Below are 19,647 nucleotides of genomic sequence, written 5' to 3'. Positions count from 1 at the left end.
CCCAGCCACCTGAACTTTATTCTTGTAAGAGGCTTGTAGGATTTCATTTCTGATCCTCCTAGTTGTAAAATAAATCACCACATCTCTTGGCAGCTGTCTTTGTTTTGCCAACCAGGAATTAACCCTGTAAATTTTATCAATTTGGATTGCCACATCTTCTGATCTTTTTTTAATTATCTCTGCCATAGCGTCAGCACAAATGTCTTTTAAATTTTCTTTACTATTTTCCTTCAGGCCTCTCAATCTCAGAGCAAACTCCATGGATCTGTATTGTAACATTACCAATTCATCATCCGCTTTTTCTGTTCTGGTCATGACATCACCCATTTTGCTTTCCAAATTTAAGTTGGCTTCATTAATTTCTTCAACTTTCCCATCAAGCTGGATAAGAAGGTTTGACAATCCTGATACAGCAAAAACAATATCATCTCTTATTTTATCGTGTTCCTCTGCAACCGCTTCCTTGATCGAACTTATATCTTCCTCAATTTTCTTAAATTTCTCTTCCACCAGTAGTGTTAAATTATTCATTGCTGTGGCTTGGTTATTCATAGCTTCTCTCTGTCACTGCGTTATTTTATTTGCCAGCTGAACTCATCATTTCTGGACTGTCAGACTCTCCGTAGCTTTGCCAACTTCTTATCAGTAAACTACGTGTTTCCGTATCCACCCACATTCCTTCACTTGCTCTCTCACTCTTTCCTTTGTTCTGTTGCCAGAGGTCCAGCTCAGATAGCCGGCAAGAATTACTTTCAAAAATGTAACAATTAACTTTTCTTAGTTAGTGAGGTGTTTTATTTTCTTTATAACAAATAAATGAGTTTTATTAGAAACCTTCCTCGCGTTTCTTTTCAGATTATTGCAACTTGGAATAAGCCTCGATTCATCTCCTCCTCTAAACCAGGGTAATTAGTCCCAGAGCCAAACATGGGATTAATAAATGCCCTGACAATCTGGTAGCACGAGGACGGTTTGATTTATGGCTTTTTCCTTGTTTTTGTTACTTCTGATAAGAGTGCATAGGCAATTAGTTTTTAGCTACTGAGGTACGCTAATTATTTTGCTAAGATGCCGAAACAGAAGAAGAAAAAAGGAAAAATGAAGCACAGAGCTTTATCCTCTTTGGAAGAAGAACAGGAGATAGTAACGCCCTCAAGATTCCAGCCTCTTGCTACGGCTACGCAATTGGAACAAGAAGGTGCCATGGGTGAAGAAGATCTGAAAATGCTTTCGGAAACACATCAAAGGACAGATATCAGAACAGCTGCTTTTGAAGATAATGAACTGCGACTGAGGTCGGTAGCTTTTTCTTCTCAATTTGCATGCTATGAATCTATTCTACCAGAGCCCACAGATTACGATGTGCTTGGTGCCAGGCCAAGAAAGTTTCCACAAACGGCAAAGCTTTTTCACCCCCACGCAGAGAGAGAAGTAATTCATTACTCTTCTCAAAGCCCTGAGCTCACCCAGCGTGAGATGGCCATCAAATCCTATCGTGAGCATGTAAAATATTATGAAAATGAACTGTCTCGATTTAAGAGAGATTTGTTTATGCTGGAACAAGAAAAGACAGAGTCCCGTGACTTAAGATTTTCAAAAGAGGCCATCTTGTCTTCTTCCTCAGAGCCAAAGACACTCCCCCGGGTGGATTTTGTGTCAGGCCAATCAGACCAGAGAGCACTGCATACGTCACATGAAAGTCTCCCTGATCAAGTTACATATAAACCTGCCACGCAATCATTTCTTGAAACTGAGCTGCCTGAAGCTAAAGGTGCAGCACCATCTGCTGGCAAAAGTAATTTACTACAGGAAGCTGAAAGAGAAAGGAGCTTAGATGAACATTTTAAATTACTACAGCAGACCCTGGCAAACCTGTCTCTAACTCACTCAGAGATTCAAGCTGAAACGCCACAAGTGTCTCCACGGGCTCAAACTCCAACACCCCCTGGTGGTGATGGTGCCTTTTTAGATGGAACACAGCAAAGGCAAATGACTGCATCTCCAGCAGGTCATGCCAATATTGCAGCTCAAGCACAAATGGCAACTGGAATACACAGATTCCAGTGCATCAGCCACAGTAGCTACAAATGCCTGCATATGTGCCCCAGCCACAAGTGCAAATAGGGCCACCTCCTGGCCCACCACCAATGGCACAACCAAGACCATTTTTAGGTCCACAACAGGCACAGCAAATACCACAGGCATTCCTGCCAGCACAGCCAGCATACCAAGTGCAGGCTCCTTACCAGGCATTTTCTGTCTCTCCACTAACTGGTGAGTCAAAACTAAAAATGTCAGGACACAATTACAAAGCCTGGGTCAGTGAGATTACACTATTGCTTCTTAGAGAAGGCACTCATTTTATGGTTTTTAACCCTCCTGCACAACCATGGGACTTTGCAATACGAGATCTAGAGATAAGAGCTCGCACAACATTATTGATGTCCATGGATACTGAACTGCAGGTCACTTTTCCACCAAATACAACAGCCCAACAAATTTGGGCTGAACTGGAAAATTGCTACAGGCCTATCTCAATTGAATCTTCATGTTTACTCATGTCTGAACTCCACGGTTCGAGATTGAAACCCGGTGAACAAATTGGAGGACACTTGACCAAACTGAAAGGTCTGAGAACAGAATTGAGAGAAAGAGGCCATAACATTGAGGATATTCAAATGATCAGCATCATTATTAACTCTTTGAATTATGAATGGAAAGATGCTGTTACAAAAATTAACCAAGTCCCAATTGCTCAACGCACAGTGGACAATGTCTGTAGACTTTTAATTGAAGAAGAGGCATTCATGTTGGCCACGCCACACTTGAGAGGACCACCCGCATCAAGAGCTCCAGCTAGGCGCCCCTTCCGAGGAAGGACCTACACTCCAAGGACGCCAAGATGCTACACCTGCAATCGTGTGGGACATGCCACCCGGGATTGTCCCCAACGAGTTCCAGCTCCTGTCACGTACCAGCCCAGAGGAACAGATTCCAGAGGCAGAGGCAGAGGCGGAAGACAAGGTCGTCGTGGTCCCCGGCGTGATCCACAAACTCCACTCGCCACATTGGCTTTAACCAATGATCCACAACCTCAACCGGAGTACGACAGACGACTCCTGTGGACTTTGGACAGTGGTGCAGCATTGCATGTTACCTACAGAAAGGAACTTTTCACAGAGATGCACGAGCCAGAACCAGAACTACGTGAACTTTATTCTTTTTCAAATCATTCTTGCCAGGTCAAAGGAAAAGGAACTGTTTATGTTGAAGAGCTCGATGCATTCATTCCTGATGTTTATTACATACCAACAGCAACCAGTAATTTGCTTAGTCAGTGTCACTTGTCTAGAATGTTAAAGTTCCAGGTTCACCACCTTGAAAAAGCAAGTTACATAGTTAAAGATGGCGATATTGTTGCTGAAACCATATTAATTGGTGGTGTTTATTACTTAAAGCCAAAGCCTAAAACACAAACACAGGCAAGTATGCAAACTCCAAAAAGGGAACGCACAGGCCCAGATAGAGATGCTCCAGAGAGAGATCCTGTTGCTATTCCAAAGGCTCCTAAAGCCAACAAAAATAGAATTGGTAAACAGGTTGCTCAGAGCAAGCCTGAGGTTCCGCATAAAAATGTTAATGTTGAGAATTCACTAACAGGTAAACCTTTGCATTCCAGGTGTATCCACAAATGGCATAGAAGATTGGGGCATGCCAGTTTCCGTGTTCTTAGGAAGATGCCGGAGTTCGCAAAAGGTTTGGATCTAAAGGGGTGTAAGGTGTTTTTGGATTGCGCTGTATGCAAAAAGGCCAAATCCAAAGCAGCAGCCATTCCCAAACACGCTACATGCCTGTCAACACGCATTTTTGATTTGGTTCACATTGACATAGTTGGTCCTTTCCCGCCATCATTTGGTGGTAGAAAATATTTTCTAACAATTGTTGATAATTACTCTAGATATGGATATGTATATCCTATGAAAGAAAAATCAGAGACCTTTCAGATCTTTAAAGACTTTGCAACCCTTGTTTCTACCCAACACCAAGTTCGCATCGCCAGAATCCAGAGTGATCGTGGTGCCGAGTTCATGTCTCAGCGTTTCCAGGACTGGATGCGTAAGAATGGAATTATTCATCAGACGTCGGCGCCTTACACACCGGCTCATAATGGAGTCGCAGAACGAAGACAAGGGGTACTGCAAACCATGATGCGTTGTCTCCTAGAAGATGCCAACCTTGGTAAGATATACTGGGGTGAAGCTATCAAGTACGCAAATTACATTGTCAACCATACTTGGAGCAGTGTAACAAATCAGACTCCTTTCTTCATGTTGTATGGCTACAAGCCTGATCTTAAAAACATCCATATTTTTGGTTCATATGCTATGGTGAACATTCCCTTAGCTCAAAGAAGAAAAGGAAGTCCAGCAGCAAAGAGACTGAGATTTATGGGTATTGATGATAATTCAAAGTGGAGCAAATTTATTGACTCTAAACATGCAATTGTGATTTCCCAATCTGCTAATTTTGAAGAAGATATTGACTGGTCCAGGATTCATTCCAATGATCCTGGAGTTTATTTTCCTAGAGATGATACTGCTGATGCCACGCAGATTGATGATCAAGATTCCACTGATTCTTCTCAACCCGATGTTCCGTCTTCGCAAGCCGCGGATGCTGACGCTAGCGACGAAAGTGAGGACAAGGACAAAGCAGAAGAAGATTGGACAGTTGTCCCGAGACGTTCCAAGAGGGTCACAAAAGGGATCCCTCCACAATGATATTCTTGGCAACTGACAAAAGCACCCTTGCCTTTGATTTGCAATGTTACACTTCCACCTGATAATTTCACACAAATCAAGCAGCTCCCTGATTCAGAGCAAGACAAGTGGTATGATGCAATGCAGGTTGAAATGGACAGTCTAAAGAAACTTAAAGTATTTACACCTGCAAAACCTCCAGCAAACAAAAAGGTCATTGGCACTCGATGGGTCTACAGAATCAAAAAGAAACCAAATGGTGAGTCATTGTACAAAGCCAGACTTGTAGCTCAGGGTTTCGCTCAACGTTATCCTGAGGACTACACAAATACTTACTCACCGACAGTCAGAACTGAGAGTGTAAAAATTGCTTTAGCAACTGCAACTATCCTTGGTTTAGAAGTTTTCCAGTTTGATGTTGACACGGCTTATCTACATGCAGGCCTAGACGAAGAGATCTACGTGAGAAGTCCTCCAGGATTCCGACAGCAAGAAGGGGATACCTGGTTCCTAAACAAAAGTCTCTATGGTCTGAAACAATCTGGTTTAATGTGGTATTTATGTCTTACTGACAAACTAAATTCAATGGGCTTTATTAAGTCCGAAACTGATGAGTGCGTGTTCACAAAAAGATCTAACAATGCATATGAGATAGTTCTTGTTTATGTTGATGATATTGTTTATATTGGTCCAAATAAGAAAATGAGTGAAATTTTTGCCAAAGCTTTGCAGAGATACTTCACATTGAAATCATTAGGTCACATTAGCACTTATTTAGGTGTTCAGATTGAAAAGACACAGAAGGGGTTTAGTCTTTTACAAGAAGATAAAATTGAACAAGTTTTGCATCATTGCAACATGAAGGATGCTAACACAACAAAGACACCCATGCAAACAGATTTTCATAACTTGACACAAGAAGAAAGTCCTGAGTTCGAGGATCAAACACTTTATCGTTCAGTCATTGGGTCACTATTGTACATTAGTAGTTGGACCAGACCCGACACTGCACTTAGTGTTAATCTCTTATCTCGACACGTAGGTAAGGCAAAACAGTTTCATTGGACATGTATTAAGAAATTATTGAGATACCTAAAATACACTAAACACATGAAGTTATTGTTAGAACCAACATATACTGATTATGCAGAATTATGTTGTTATGCAGATTCTGATTGGGCAAGTGATAAGAAATCACGTAAAAGTACTTCAGGTTATATGATGTTCTTAAATGGATGTCCTGTTTATTGGCAAGTACGTAAGCAGAATTTTGTTTCTTGTTCATCTACTGAAGCTGAATATGCTTGTGTTTCAGATGCATGTAATTCTCTAACTTGGTTTGATGCTTTAGTCACAGATATCTGGACACACCCGATCCGACCGATCACCGTGATGGAAGACAATGAATCGGTGATTTATATTTCTGAATCTCATTTCACAGGTTCTAGGTCCAGACACATTGACATCCGTTACCAAAACATAAAGCATTTAGTGAAAAAAGGTTTTGTCAAAATGCAATATGTATCTACACATGATCAAATTGCTGATATGCTCAACAAACCACTTCCAGCAGCTCAACATGAGTATCTGCGTGAGAAGATGTGCCTTATTTGATGATGTACTGATATTCGCTCAACTGGCAAAAGAAGGGGAATGTCACTGCGTTATTTTATTTGCCAGCTGAACTCATCATTTCTGGACTGTCAGACTCTCCGTAGCTTTGCCAACTTCTTATCAGTAAACTACGTGTTTCCGTATCCACCCACATTCCTTCACTTGCTCTCTCACTCTTTCCTTTGTTCTGTTGCCAGAGGTCCGGCTCAGATAGCCGGCAAGAATTACTTTCAAAAATGTAACAATTAACTTTTCTTAGTTAGTGAGGTGTTTTATTTTCTTTATAACAAATAAATGAGTTTTATTAGAAACCTTCCTCGTGTTTCTTTTCAGATTATTGCAACTTGGAATAAGCCTCGATTCATCTCCTCCTCTAAACCAGGGTAATTAGTCCCAGAGCCAAACATGGGATTAATAAATGCCCTGACACTCTCATTGCTGTTGCTTGATTATTCATGGCTTCTTTCATAACTTCTTTAAAATCATTAAGTGCTGCATCTTGACTCTGAGTCTGGCTCTGTGAATCAGCCGGAAGTTGTGCTTTCTGTGTCACCAACTGGAGAACCTCCCCCTCCTTTAACAACTCCTGGTTTCACTTGTCTAGAAGCCATTTTTTTCCTTCCCCCCCACTCTTTTCTTTAAAAGCCACAAAGTCTTTAAAGATGTTTGTAATTTATAGTCTCTAATTTGCCAAACAGGGTAGGTTTTTTTTTCTCTTTCCTCCACAAACTCTCAGTTCCCAGCAGTTAATAGGCAGCTAATCTACTCTCCCAGCGCAAAGTTCTCAAGCACTTTCGTTTCTGGCTTTCACTTTCAAAACCATAACAAAGACGCCATCTTCCGCCTCCAGCTCAATAAGATTCAAGTTGAAACAAAGTAATTTCGGAGTTAAGCTCTCTACTTTTAAGGCTTGTTCTCCTGTTTTCCGCTCTGCCTGCGCTTGCAATCAATCAAACTCACTTTTAAAAGCAGGATCGGATCGCGGCTTCTCGCTCTGCCTTTGCAGAGTCGTCCTGGCTCCGGAGCTTCTTGGCAGACTGGCTGGGGAGCTCTCACCCTCCAAGCCTCTGGAAATGTTCCAGAGGGCTTTCGGGGAGCTCTACTCTCGCCCACCGGCTCTCCTCTCCTTCTTTTCCCAAAGGAGAGTTTTTCAGCCGCTAGACAGCCAATTTGCGCTGTCAAAGCGGCTTTTACGGAGACGCAGGGCTGGCGGTCTTGAAAGACCGTCCACGGAGCCTGCGGTGCCAACCAGAAGTCAGCCATACATAATATTGATAGTTGATTGAAAAAACAGTACTTTAAATGTTACTGCAATGTAAATAATTTCAATTTCATAATATCATGCACTTTCACTTTATCAGATTTAAATATTAAAGAGAAAGCTTAAGCGATGAGAAAAAATAAGTTAAGTGATGGTTTAGGAACAGTTTTCTTCTATTTAAATAGTAACGATGAATTAGACTATAGCTACAACCTTCAGCATCAGTATAGTTACTGATACTACTCCGTTTTCCTGAAAATAAGACCTATCCCAAAAATAAGCCCTAGCATGTTTTCTGCATGTGAGCCCAATATAACCCTAAGCCCTACCCCTAAAATAAGCCCTACTTAAGCACCTGTGTGGCCACTCAGCCACCCATTCTGTCTAGTTGCTCACGGTACCGACATGAGGTGAGGTGTGTGTGTAGGTGGGGGGGTGGAGCTGCCACACATGTACACTGGCTTACCTCAGGGATCCCACAGCCAGGCCATCCACACTACAACTGCCTCATGGCGGCAGCACCAATAGCCATGTGCAGGAGGATCCCATGTAGCAGCCAGCAATTTTTCTTCCGGCATCAGTGTGGCACCGAAGCAGGAGGCCGAGCAACATGCCAGTGCCACAGACATGAGGTGAGGCAGTGAGGTGAAGCTGCCCTACATGCCCTGCACTGGCTTACCTCAGGGCTCCCATAGCCAGGTCATACATGCCCCGACAACTGCCTCACCTCACGACTGTAAAATCAACACATCAATCGGCCTCCTACTCTGGTGTCGTGCCAGTGGTGAGGCAGGTATTGGGGCATGGATGCCCTGGCTGCAGGGACCCTGAGGGAAGTTGGTGTTGGGCGTGTGGGCCAGCTCCATCCTCTGCCTTGCGGTGGTGGCACTCAAAAGAAATAAGACCTCCCCAAAAATAAGCACTAGGGCTTATTTTTGCAGGCCAAAAGAAATAAGACTGGGTCTTATTTTTGGGAAAAACATGGGTATCTATTTATACTATAATTTAAGTTTACAGATAGATGACCTTTCACAAAGTAAAATCTTGCCACCTTCTAAATTATAATTGGTAGCCTTGTTGAGAATAGAATATAGAGCTAAAAAGCCTTTTGTATTGAACTAATTATTGAAAAATTGAAAAAGTAAACTAATGGAATGCAGTGGTGCTCACTATCTAAATAGAAATGTATAGGATTTGGCTAAAAGCATTTCGTTATTAAAGACTGGAGGTTTTTCTTAAGTGCACCAGTGCAAGAAAATACATTATACTTGGATGTTTACTTAGTGATAGATGGGGAATAGGAAGAAATGAGGAAACTTGATTTTGTCTAATACTGATAGATATATATAATAAGGGGCCTTCTCTTGTAATAATTCTCAGTTGAAATTGCCTTCTCAGTAAAATGGGAAATCTCATTTTATCTTCTAAAAATCTTCAATTACTTTAAAAATACTAATTGTTCATAGGTACCAAAAGGATTTAATGATTCAGCCTAAATTTTCCCATTTCAAAAATAAATTTATTTGTTAAAAATAATAACAAAGGCTATTTTTTAAAAGAAAACATATCTGGAAAACAATATCTGTAAATATAAACACTTTTTTTCAGTGTTGGCTTCTGCTGGCTATTCCTGCACCTTCCCAGACAGTCAAACATTTTTTACATTACCAGGTAAGTAGAAACTGAATATAGAACAGATTTCCTGTTGAAAATGTTTCTGTAGAAAAAGGAATATTCCTGTTGGATTGACATTACTTACTTAAAAAGTAAGGATAGAGGACTGGCAAGAATTAGCAGAACTTTGATAGAAGAGATATAATGGCAAGCAGAATCTAAGAATAGATATAGATTTCCTTATTGATAGGCCTCAGTTTGTTTCCAACTCCATCTCCTTGAGTACAGGCACCCCATAGGGCTGTGTCTTGGGTCCGCTACTTTTCACCTTGATGATCCACGATTGCTGTGCCAAATCTGCTACAAATCATATTGTGAAGTATGCGGATGACACAGCAGTGGTGGGTCTTATCCAGGATGACACTGAAGATGCTTATAGGGAAGAGGTGAAGGCCCTGGTGGACTGGTGCAATAAAAGTAACTTGGTTCTAAATGTTAATAAAACAAAGGCGATAACTGTAGATTTTAGAAAGAGCCAGGATTGTCATACTCCATTTAGTATCAAGGATGAAACTGTAGAGGTGGTCAACAGTATTAAGTATCTGGGGGTGCAGACAACTATGTATGTATGTATGTATGTATGTTGTCATGTTTATGTAGTGTATATTGGAGGTGGTGACCCTTTGAGAGATGTATGCAACAAAATTTCATTTTAATGTATGCCAATTAGTGTACATTCAAAGTGACAATAAAGTTATTTTAAATTCTAAGACAACAGTAATGGCTGTTAAAAACTTATAGATTTATGGAAGAGTGCCCAACCTAAATTGGTCTGAGTAGTACTAAAAACTGGTTGGTTTGTGCAATTTCACAAAAGATTGAAGAAAGTTGTTTGGTAAGATTCAGAAAATGCTTTACAGAAGATACACCACGGATTTTTTTTTTTACTCAATGCAACGGATTTCTCATAAATTAATGATGATTTATGGTAAGATGTTCTGCAGTGAGTTTTTTTACCTTAATGAATTTTCTTAATAAACCCCTCAAATATAAGAGTTACATTTGCATTATGTCTTTCAGCAAATCCTGTGAACTCACAGAAAAATCAGGTCACAGGCTAATTACAAATTACAAAAAGAAATATTGGATTTTTGAAATAACTTCCTTTAGAAACCATTGAATTGGTAGTTTGTAGACAAGAATATTCTTATGTTTTAATATTTTTACTAAAATATACTACTAAATACTAAACTTTTTATGTACTACATAAAATTAAAAAAAATAAAGAGAAACAATACTTAAAATGCTTGGAGGAGCATTATAAGCCTTACATAAAATGTAACCACTACTTTGATAGAAAAACTAAGCAAGCAATTATTTCTTGGAAAAGCAATTGTGATACAAATAGGGCATTTTTTGAAAGTAAAAACTATCTGTCAGGGTTCCAAGTAACACCCCCAACAAAATCAAACTCTGAGGCTTGAAGTTCCTCAAAGCTAACTTTTATTAGGGATGTCATATTGGCACATCTGGGAAAAACTGAATCTGAAAGCTTCCTGATTTTCCTACCCACAAGAAAGTTCAAGACCTTGCTCACATCTCCTACATGTCCATACAGCTCCAATCAGTTCTTTCCCGTACAGAAGAAATCCTCCAATTTTTTTTTTGCACAGCAGCCGGACACCATGGCCTTGAATTTCTCATAGAGAAGTTTGTTATGGCTATCTCTACTTCACTCATGCAATCCCCCCTCCCAACTTCCCACGGTATGATTGTGGCAGGCCTGGATCCTCAAGGCACACAAGTATTATGGTTTCCAGGCATGGCACTATCTTTCTCATACTTTATATATAATCATCTTCATCAGAGCACATGTTTTAGCATAATTTAAAATGTATGCTAGGGTCCATTTATTTTAGATCTATTTTTCTATTTATCTTGAAACTTCTATAAAAAGTTTGTTTTTCTCCAAAAAGTTAATATATTACCTAATATCAGAGAGCTGCAACTGCTGACACAGTTCATTTTTCAAACGATCTAATTCTTTTCTGAGTGGTAAGCTGTCCTTCAACTTCTTCGTGGCACTTTTTTCATTATTATCTAACCAGGAGCTACATGGGTAAGAGGTGGTAAGAAACAAATACAGATTACCACTGCATTTAAAAATTAGCAGCACAATAAATAAGCAAAACATTGTTGGGAGTCTGCTATTCTCAGTTAAAAATTAAAAATCATGAGAGAACAGAAAAATATCTAATGGCTATTAGCACTAACAATATATAACTAATACAAAGACCCAGTACAAAATCCATTTTATGCATAATTTACAATTAGCTATAGTCTAATTTTATGTAATATTGAACTGGAAGTGGGTTTTTTGAGCATACAAGTCAGCAACCCCCTGACCCGTCCCTCCAAGATTCTCTAGTCCCGCTGTAGCTGTAAACATGCATTTAAGATTCTAATGCTATCTAACTTATTGCACATAGAGGGATTATATTTCTTTACAGAATTTTCTTATAGACGCTTCTCTGTTCATGAGATGTTAAATGAAAACACATTCCTGTTTAATGAATATGTTTTTCAGAAATTTAAATCTAAAAAGCAAATACAGTACTTTCACTTCAATATTCAGTGAAAATTGGAGGATATAAAATGAAAGTGAAGACGTTTTCTAGGCAGAAATCTTGTAGTTTGCTGATATCAAGTTTAAAATATAAAAGTGCATGGTCAAAGAAAGACAATGGGCTCATTGGCTGGGAAAGATCTCTGCCTCAAACAGAATAGTTCGTAAAGAAGTAAACTGAGCATGTTTTTACATCACTACCTCAGGGTAGTTTCCATCCTCTGGGCTTGCTCCAGTTCTTCCTCAGGATCTTTGAATCCAGTAAAAGAATAGTATGTCTTGTCCCATTTAATAGGCCTGGGAAACATTCTTTTGGTTTCCTGAGTAGACTGATTATTTACACTGCCATTCAAGCTTTGGACATGATCCGTAGATAAACTGCAGGAGTTCAAGATATCTAACACTGTGCTTAACAAGTCTTTGGTGCGCAAAGTAAAACTCACTGCTCGAAATCCTATGAAATGCACAGAACAAAGCTGTATTTAAATGAATGCATTTATATAGTTTCTATACTTGCTTTAAAAGACAATGCAAATCAGAGCTGAAGACTAAACGTTAAGCATGCTAAGTCTGAGATTGTTATAAAGATCTGGTTTTTATTGAGAATACTTGATACAAGTTCTGCTGCATGAATTCAGCAGAACTTGTATCAAGATTGATAGCAGTATATTTTCCTATAAAGAGCTTTACTAATCTTATTTTTGATTATCACTATATTTGGTCAGATATTTGATCTGCAAGAGCTTGATAAAAATATATAAATGGATACTATTTTTATATAAACCACAGTATAATAAGAGCGTGACAACATACAAACTTTCTAAATAAATAAATCTACTATCTGTATAGAAACATAATTATACTGAGATTTCAAAATAATTATCAATTTTATGCATAATTTATCCATTACTATATTTCATAATCTTCTGTAATTCTGTAGTATACTAATGGAATAAAACGAATGAACAAAATAGACATTAATCATTTACAGCAATCTCACAACCTGGTGCATTCCAGTTATATTAAGCTAAAACAGCCAGCATGAAGGACACCAGATTGGAGAAGAATATCCTATTTTTCCCCCCTGGAGATGATTTTTAATTATGCAATTATTTCCACAATAACATTCTCAGGGATTTTTTTTTTCTGTTTAATCATGTCTGATTCTCAAATACCGCCTGGATAAATCCCTGCAATTTTCCTGACAAAGTTTTTAAGTGATTTCACATGGCCTCTTTCCTAGAATTGAGAAAAAGTCCAAGGTTATGCATTTTGCTTTGTGATGAAGGTGGAACTCATGGTCTTCTAGTTTCTAGCCTGCTAGCTACCTTGACCACTATACCAAACTGCCCCTCACAAGGAAAATATTAGTAACAGAAAAAAGCTAAGCCCCGATATACTATTTGGAAGTGCAAGGCTGCATGTAACTTTTAGTTTCAAATGAATATCCTACCACTAAATCAGGCAAGATATTATGCAGTTTACAGTTAGTCCTTGACTTACATCCACAATTGGGACTAAAACTTCTATCATTAAAGTATGTAAAGTCTGACTGCATAGCTTAGCAATTGCAATCCCCACAAGTCTGGCTGACATCATCAACTGAATCCCTAAGCAGTTAAGCAAGGCAACTTCTTGCTGGCTTTCCACAAAGTCAGTGGTGAAGCCTGCACAAAGTTGCAGATTCCAGCCCAGCAGGCAAGTAGCTGCTTCTAGGTAAGGAAGAGAGCGAGGGGATGTGGAGGTGGTCAGGAAGGGTGCATGTAGCTGCATGAGAGGTGCCATGCTGATCAGGGAGGGTGTACAGGGATGCGTAAAGAGTTGATTCAGAAGTTAGGGGGGTGTATAAGATAGACAAGGGGCACTAAGCAGGTCAGGTATAGCATGCAGGGGTTCATGAGAGCCCTGCATGTGTTTAAGAAGGGTGTATAGTGCCATCCAAGCAACTTGCAACTTTCCCTGTTGGCTTCCCCAATATCTTTCTGGGTAAAACAGCAGAGAAGATGGCAAATGGCAATCATGTGATTGCAGATGCTTGGCAACATATGTACAAATGGGTACCCAAAGACCCAGACTGAAATCATATGATCATGGTGGTGCAAGTGCTTAGACAAGTATATCTCCAAGAACTAACAGTAACCATTGTACATTCAGCACCATTGTAACTTCTAACAGTCATTGGATGAATATAATTCAAGGACTATCGGTACATATTGCGTTTATATACTGACAAAAGGAATAGTAAAGTCACTATGGATACAGAAGGAAATTTGGGATCATTTCAAGGAGATATATTGAAGATTTCCTGGCACATAATGTAAAAATTTTTCAAACACAAGAGGAATGTCAGTTATCCAAAACCTGTCAATGATTTAGTAAAATTCCAAATGTTAAAAATACCTGCAGCACCAAATGGTTCTTGGACACTGGAAGGGCTTTGTTCTCTCTCTCGTACATAAAAAGTGAGTTGAGTTGGTTTAAATGATCTGAAGCCTGGTTTCTGGAGATTTTCTAAATAACCATTTAATCTTTTCAGAGAATTTTCATTGATTTCCTGAAAATAACAAAATACTAAAATGCAGATGCTGATTACATTAAAGCAGATGTATTCCAAGAAATAGATTACAACCACCTTGATTAATAAAATATATTCCAGATGATGAAATATTTTTCTTTAACTGGATTTTTTCAGTTATATGAAAGATTATATGGTGCGTTGTTTAGAATATTGCAGAATTTCTATTAAGCAACACATTATGATTGTTTCAATGGTAAATGAAAAAAATTCACCTGTGCCATTGTCTTTGCCAAAGAATCCCAGAAATCATTCAATTAATGAAAGGTTGTTTACATGTTTATTTTAGTAGAATTATATCCCCATATCAAAACAACTTACCTTATGTGCGGCCAGAATCTGAAAATAACATTTAACACAGCACAGTACTTAAGCAAAATGGTTCCGTTGAAATCGGCATATGCTTGGGGTAGATTATAGGGGGATACAGGGGTGGGTTCTACTTACCTCTGCTACCGGTTTGCAATGGGAGCACGTGCGCGCGTTTCTGCACATGTACAGATTGTTTGTGATGACGTCTGGCTGAGTGAGCGGAGCCTCCTGCTGCCGTTACTACCGGTTCGCAAGAACCGGTCCGAACCGGGAGCAACCCACCACTGGGGTGATACCGAAATATATTTTATTTCATTCCAGTTTCATATTAAACTGTATTTTATTCCAATTTCATTTTAAATTGTATTTTATCCAATTTTATTTTAAATTGTTTTTATCAGATTTTAGTAATAATTTGTGTCTGGAACTCTGCACTTTGATATGGCCCAAGAACTAATCAATAAAGTAAACTAACTAGAATTATATGCTATGAGGAGATCGTATACCTAAATAAATATACAGAATTCAAACTACATATATCTAACAAAAACCATATAGCTATTATGTGTCTGGGCAGCACCAATCAAATAAATAAGTTATCCAAATTGCCAAAAAACAACAACCAATGTTGTAATTTCCATTTTCCAAGTCTGCCAAAAATATATATCAAGTTTTAATGGCTTTTCTAAATCTAAGAAGGTTGGGATTAGCCAAATTCCAGGTGAACATTGTTTTACAGTAGGCTCCAGTTAACTGCACACATTTTAATTTCTTTATTGTAAGTAAGCAATATTTTTCTCATATCCAAGTTCTTTCTGAGTGTGTGCTTTTGGTATTTTCAGGGCCATTTCTTCTTCCTAAGGCTGAGAGGAAGTGACTGGCTCAATCTAACCCATCTGGCTTCATTCATAAATCAGGATCAGAACTCATGGTATCCCAGTTTCTCCCAGTTTGTAGCCTGGTGCTTTCATTTTTACACCAATCTGATTTATCCATTCTGTCTGATCTATAAGTACATATATATGTTGCAAAAGCATGATAAATGAATAATCTTTATTTTTTATAGAAGGATGTCTCTTTAAACAGATAGACCATAGTTTAATAGTAAACAATTTGCACATGTTTTGTGTGGAAAATACTACATTACAATAGTAATGTCAGATTAACAAGCTACTAGTACACACTTCAGTTAATCTAGAAGTATTAAATAGTGCAGTCTTAAGTAAGTTCAAAATTCAAATTTGTTTAAATACATAGAATTGTATCTCAAAAAATAGAAGTTTTTTACCCTTTCTCTGGGATGCTGACCAAAAAAATCTGGATGTACTGCAAAATAGAATGGTCGCAGAGCATTTATAGCATCAGCCCCAGATAATGCTCTTGCCTGCAATTGTAGTTTCTTGAAACATAACCTTAAACAAACAAACAAACATTGTTAGCCAACCAAAGAGAACACAAAGTTTTGCTCAGGGTAATAACACGTTACATTAAGAATGGATAAGCCAATAAAATTAGATTTGATCATTCTAGGTTACAACAGCATAGAAACAAGTGACGTAATTATTTTTCATACTTATGAAAATTTCAACATCCTCACGGTCACATGATCAAAATTCAGATGCTTGGCAACTAGCTCATACTTATGGCAGTTGCAGTTCCTGTGATCATGTGATCATCTTTTGCGACCTTCTGAGAAACAAAGTCAATTTAGAAGCCAGTTTCATTTAACAAGCATGTTACTAACTTAATAACTGCAGTGATTCACTTTAGAATTATCTCACTCAGCAATGGAAATTTTGGATTCAATTGTGATCATAAGTCAAGAACTACCTATATTTTCTGACAAAAAGTACTTGCCTGACATTAAAAAAATGTAATTTATAGATTAAATTATTGAATCAAGTTAAGAATTCTATGAATTCAATTCACTTTTTATTCAAAGGAATATAACCATTTAAAATGGTATGTTAAAAACTACAAAAAACCACTTTACCTCCTTACTATCAACCAATGGCAAAACATCTCTGTTTAATCTGGATTCCAAACTGATTCTAAATTTCTATAAACAAAGAAAAAAACCATTAATGCGTATTTTCTAGTGCTACTTATATTTCAAGTTACAAAATATAACTGAAAAATTAATATTTGATATTACACTAAATTATTTTAAGTAATGGAAATTACTGTCTGCTTAACATTGTGGAACAAAAACTTGATAGGTTACAAATTGTTGAAAGGAAGATGTGTCCTCAAAACAATAAATCTCAATCATTCTGATACAAAAATATTACAGCTACTTCCCTTGGCATGCAATTCAAAGTTAAGATGAAATGGACCAGAAGGATAAATGGTATTGAATCAGAATTATTGCTGATGAAATGATAACTCTCTTCTCCATTATTTAAATTTTTGTGTACTTAAAAAAAATGTAAGGCTACTAAAAATTGAACTTGTCTTTTTCTTTCAACAACACAGAAATTGTTAGCTAATGCCTTCTTTCAATATGTTTGATTTTCCAATCTAATTTACAGCACTGGGATTTTCTGGAAGCCTCCTATAGAAGGACTGATCAGATCTAAACATGTTTAATTTTTCAAGAATAGCAAATGCTATCTAGGTGCTATTTTATTTAAACATGTATACCGGTATAGTTACGATATTCATCAGATTCTTAATTATTAACATTGTAAAAGTTTTTAAGAAGCTTATATAAGGCAATTAACTTCATGTACTTAAAATACAGACAAAATACACTTATTATATAACAGAAAGTGGTTAGTAGATACATTAAGCTGCATGCCATTCCAAAATCCATTTATTTCTTAGCTTCTTTGGGAGTGCCTGGATCGGTATTTAACACACAGAGACACACACACGAAAGGCCAACTTGAATTCAAGACTTTAAAGGCTTACGCGAAGGGCATCAGTGGAGGAAGTCGTACAACGACCCAGACAAATGCCCAATAGGTATTCAAACCTGAAATTATTAAAGCACTGAAAACAAACCCTTGTTCTTACAACCCAGTCATTAGGCGTTTGGGGTGTTACACCAACAGTTTCCCGTCACAGTAACCGCTCCGTCTGCTGCCGCTCCCCGCCTCAGCTGTTTCTTCAAGGAACCGGGGTATCATGGCTTCACACGGAAAGGCCCTAAGGTGCACACGGCCTGATACACTCCCTCCACAAGGAACCTCCTCCGCCCAAGAAGACCTTTTGAGGTGTAGGAGGCGCCTCCGCCCGCCAAGCAACGCCAACGTATTTCTGCCGCCCCCTCAACGTCACAACCCTCGCCCTCCCCCCGTCCCCCCCCCCGCGTTTTGAAAGGCGGAGCGGCACCGCTCACAATTCTGCGCCGCTGCCGTTTTAGGAGGGCGCGTCGCCTAGCAGATGAATTTAGCTGCATCGAGTCCCTTTATAACGTCAGTTGAAAAGCGTCGATTCTTTTAATTGGAACTGGCATACAGCTCCTCAGCCTTGTCTTTATTCGAGGGATTCGTGGAGCGCATGTACAAGGGCCAGCGCTCAACCGGCTGGCGGGCACATTCCCTGAAAGCGTTTATCGTTCATTCATTCTAGACTTCAGAGTAGATACATCATAAGTGGCCGACCATCTTTGCTGCATAAAGAATGAACTTCCCAACCAACTATTGGAGCTACTGCACAAACATTAAGTCACTGTGTGCAGTTATCTTATTAAATCTTCTCCAGTTGGCCTTGACCAGTAGCAGCTATAGGGATCAGAATTCTAGTAGCACTTGTAAAGTGCATTTTATTTAAAGGCATCAGGTTTCCTGAGCTGACGTTCATTTTATCAACTGTGATGGAGAAAATGCAGTTCAGGATGCAGTTAAGGCCTTTTGATGAAACGTGTTAATCTGAAAAGATACAACAAAGCCCCTGATTTTGGGGCACTACAGTCCAACACAGCTTTCCTAAGTGTCTATGGTGATACACAAACACACAGGTTTCTTTTGCCCTCCTACAAGTTTTACTTCCCAATTTAATCTATAATCTTGAGATTTCTTGGAGGTCAATCAAACGAGTAATAAGATCTGAACAATTGGTTAGCTAGGTGCTATGGTGACATTCAAATATATAATAGTAAATTTATTGTTCAATTACTTAAGGATTAATTATTGATTTTTTTCAGAAATTGGACAACTTAGAAATGCTTTATGAGTTTTCAAAGGGTATAATGTAGATGCAAATGATAGAAGATCTTTGGAACTACATAGGAAAATAAAAGGAATTTAGAATGAATTTTTAGGTTGCCAATCATCTCAGTGATGGAGTTCATTAGAATAAACCACATTATATATAAACTATACAGACCACAAAAGAAGAAGTCTGCACTACTAAATGTTCTTAATTTAAATGTTTCTTTGATATTTAGATTTGGTTTACATCTCTTATAATAGTGAAATAATTCAGAGTCCTGAAAATAAGAATTGTGTGCTAAAGAATAATTATAGAACTAACATGCATATCCAATAGTTGTCTATGCCTTCAAACCTCAAATTTGAACAAAACTAGTTTGCACAAAAGCTTAATACAAAATGCCATTGCTTGGGTACTGATTCAAGTTAGGGTTATGAATGTGGTATAATCAGCTGATGTTAACCCAAAAGTTATTTTAAGGCCTGAGTATCTGAAGGACTATCTCGTCTTAAATATTCTTGCCTGAGGAATATTTAATTCCCTATATTACTCCCTACATGATAAAGACGTCACAAAAAACAAAAATAAAGAGTGATAAGCCATTAAAGGAGAACAGCAATTCCAGCAGCAACATCTAGGTCAGTGATAGCGAACCTTTCTCGTTGCGTGCTGGAAGTGTGTCTGTGCGTGCGCGATAGTGCGTGAGCATGCCAGCACCCATAATGCA

General features: G+C 38.4%; 1 protein-coding gene across 3 annotated transcripts in view; it reads right to left on the bottom strand.

The window, feature by feature from the left end:
• Positions 1-18,127, bottom strand: part of TCAIM (T cell activation inhibitor, mitochondrial) — a 35,185-nt gene extending 17,058 nt beyond the window's left edge. Inside the window, exons 1-6 of one of the 3 annotated variants that reach the window (XM_060685828.2) lie at positions 17,769-18,127; positions 16,756-16,821; positions 16,051-16,174; positions 14,276-14,429; positions 12,077-12,329; positions 11,238-11,360 (exon numbers count right to left, since the gene is read on the bottom strand). In XM_060685828.2, the coding sequence (XP_060541811.1) occupies positions 11,238-11,360; positions 12,077-12,329; positions 14,276-14,429; positions 16,051-16,174; positions 16,756-16,784 (683 nt within the window). In that variant the 5' untranslated portion in view covers positions 16,785-16,821; positions 17,769-18,127. Of the gene's footprint in view, positions 1-11,237; positions 11,361-12,076; positions 12,330-14,275; positions 14,430-16,050; positions 16,175-16,755; positions 16,822-17,675 lie in introns of all 3 variants that reach the window. The other 2 variants (XM_060685830.2, XM_060685829.2) reach the window with 2 other exon arrangements.
• Between the last annotated feature and the right edge of the window lie 1,520 nt (positions 18,128-19,647).

This window comes from Pantherophis guttatus, chromosome 4, assembly GCF_059756535.1.
Source record: "Pantherophis guttatus breed Tessera chromosome 4, ASM5975653v1, whole genome shotgun sequence".
NCBI classification, from domain to species: Eukaryota; Metazoa; Chordata; class Lepidosauria; order Squamata; family Colubridae; genus Pantherophis; species Pantherophis guttatus.
The sequence above is the reverse complement of the archived record's forward strand: the minus strand, read 5'-3'. Positions and strand labels throughout refer to the sequence as shown.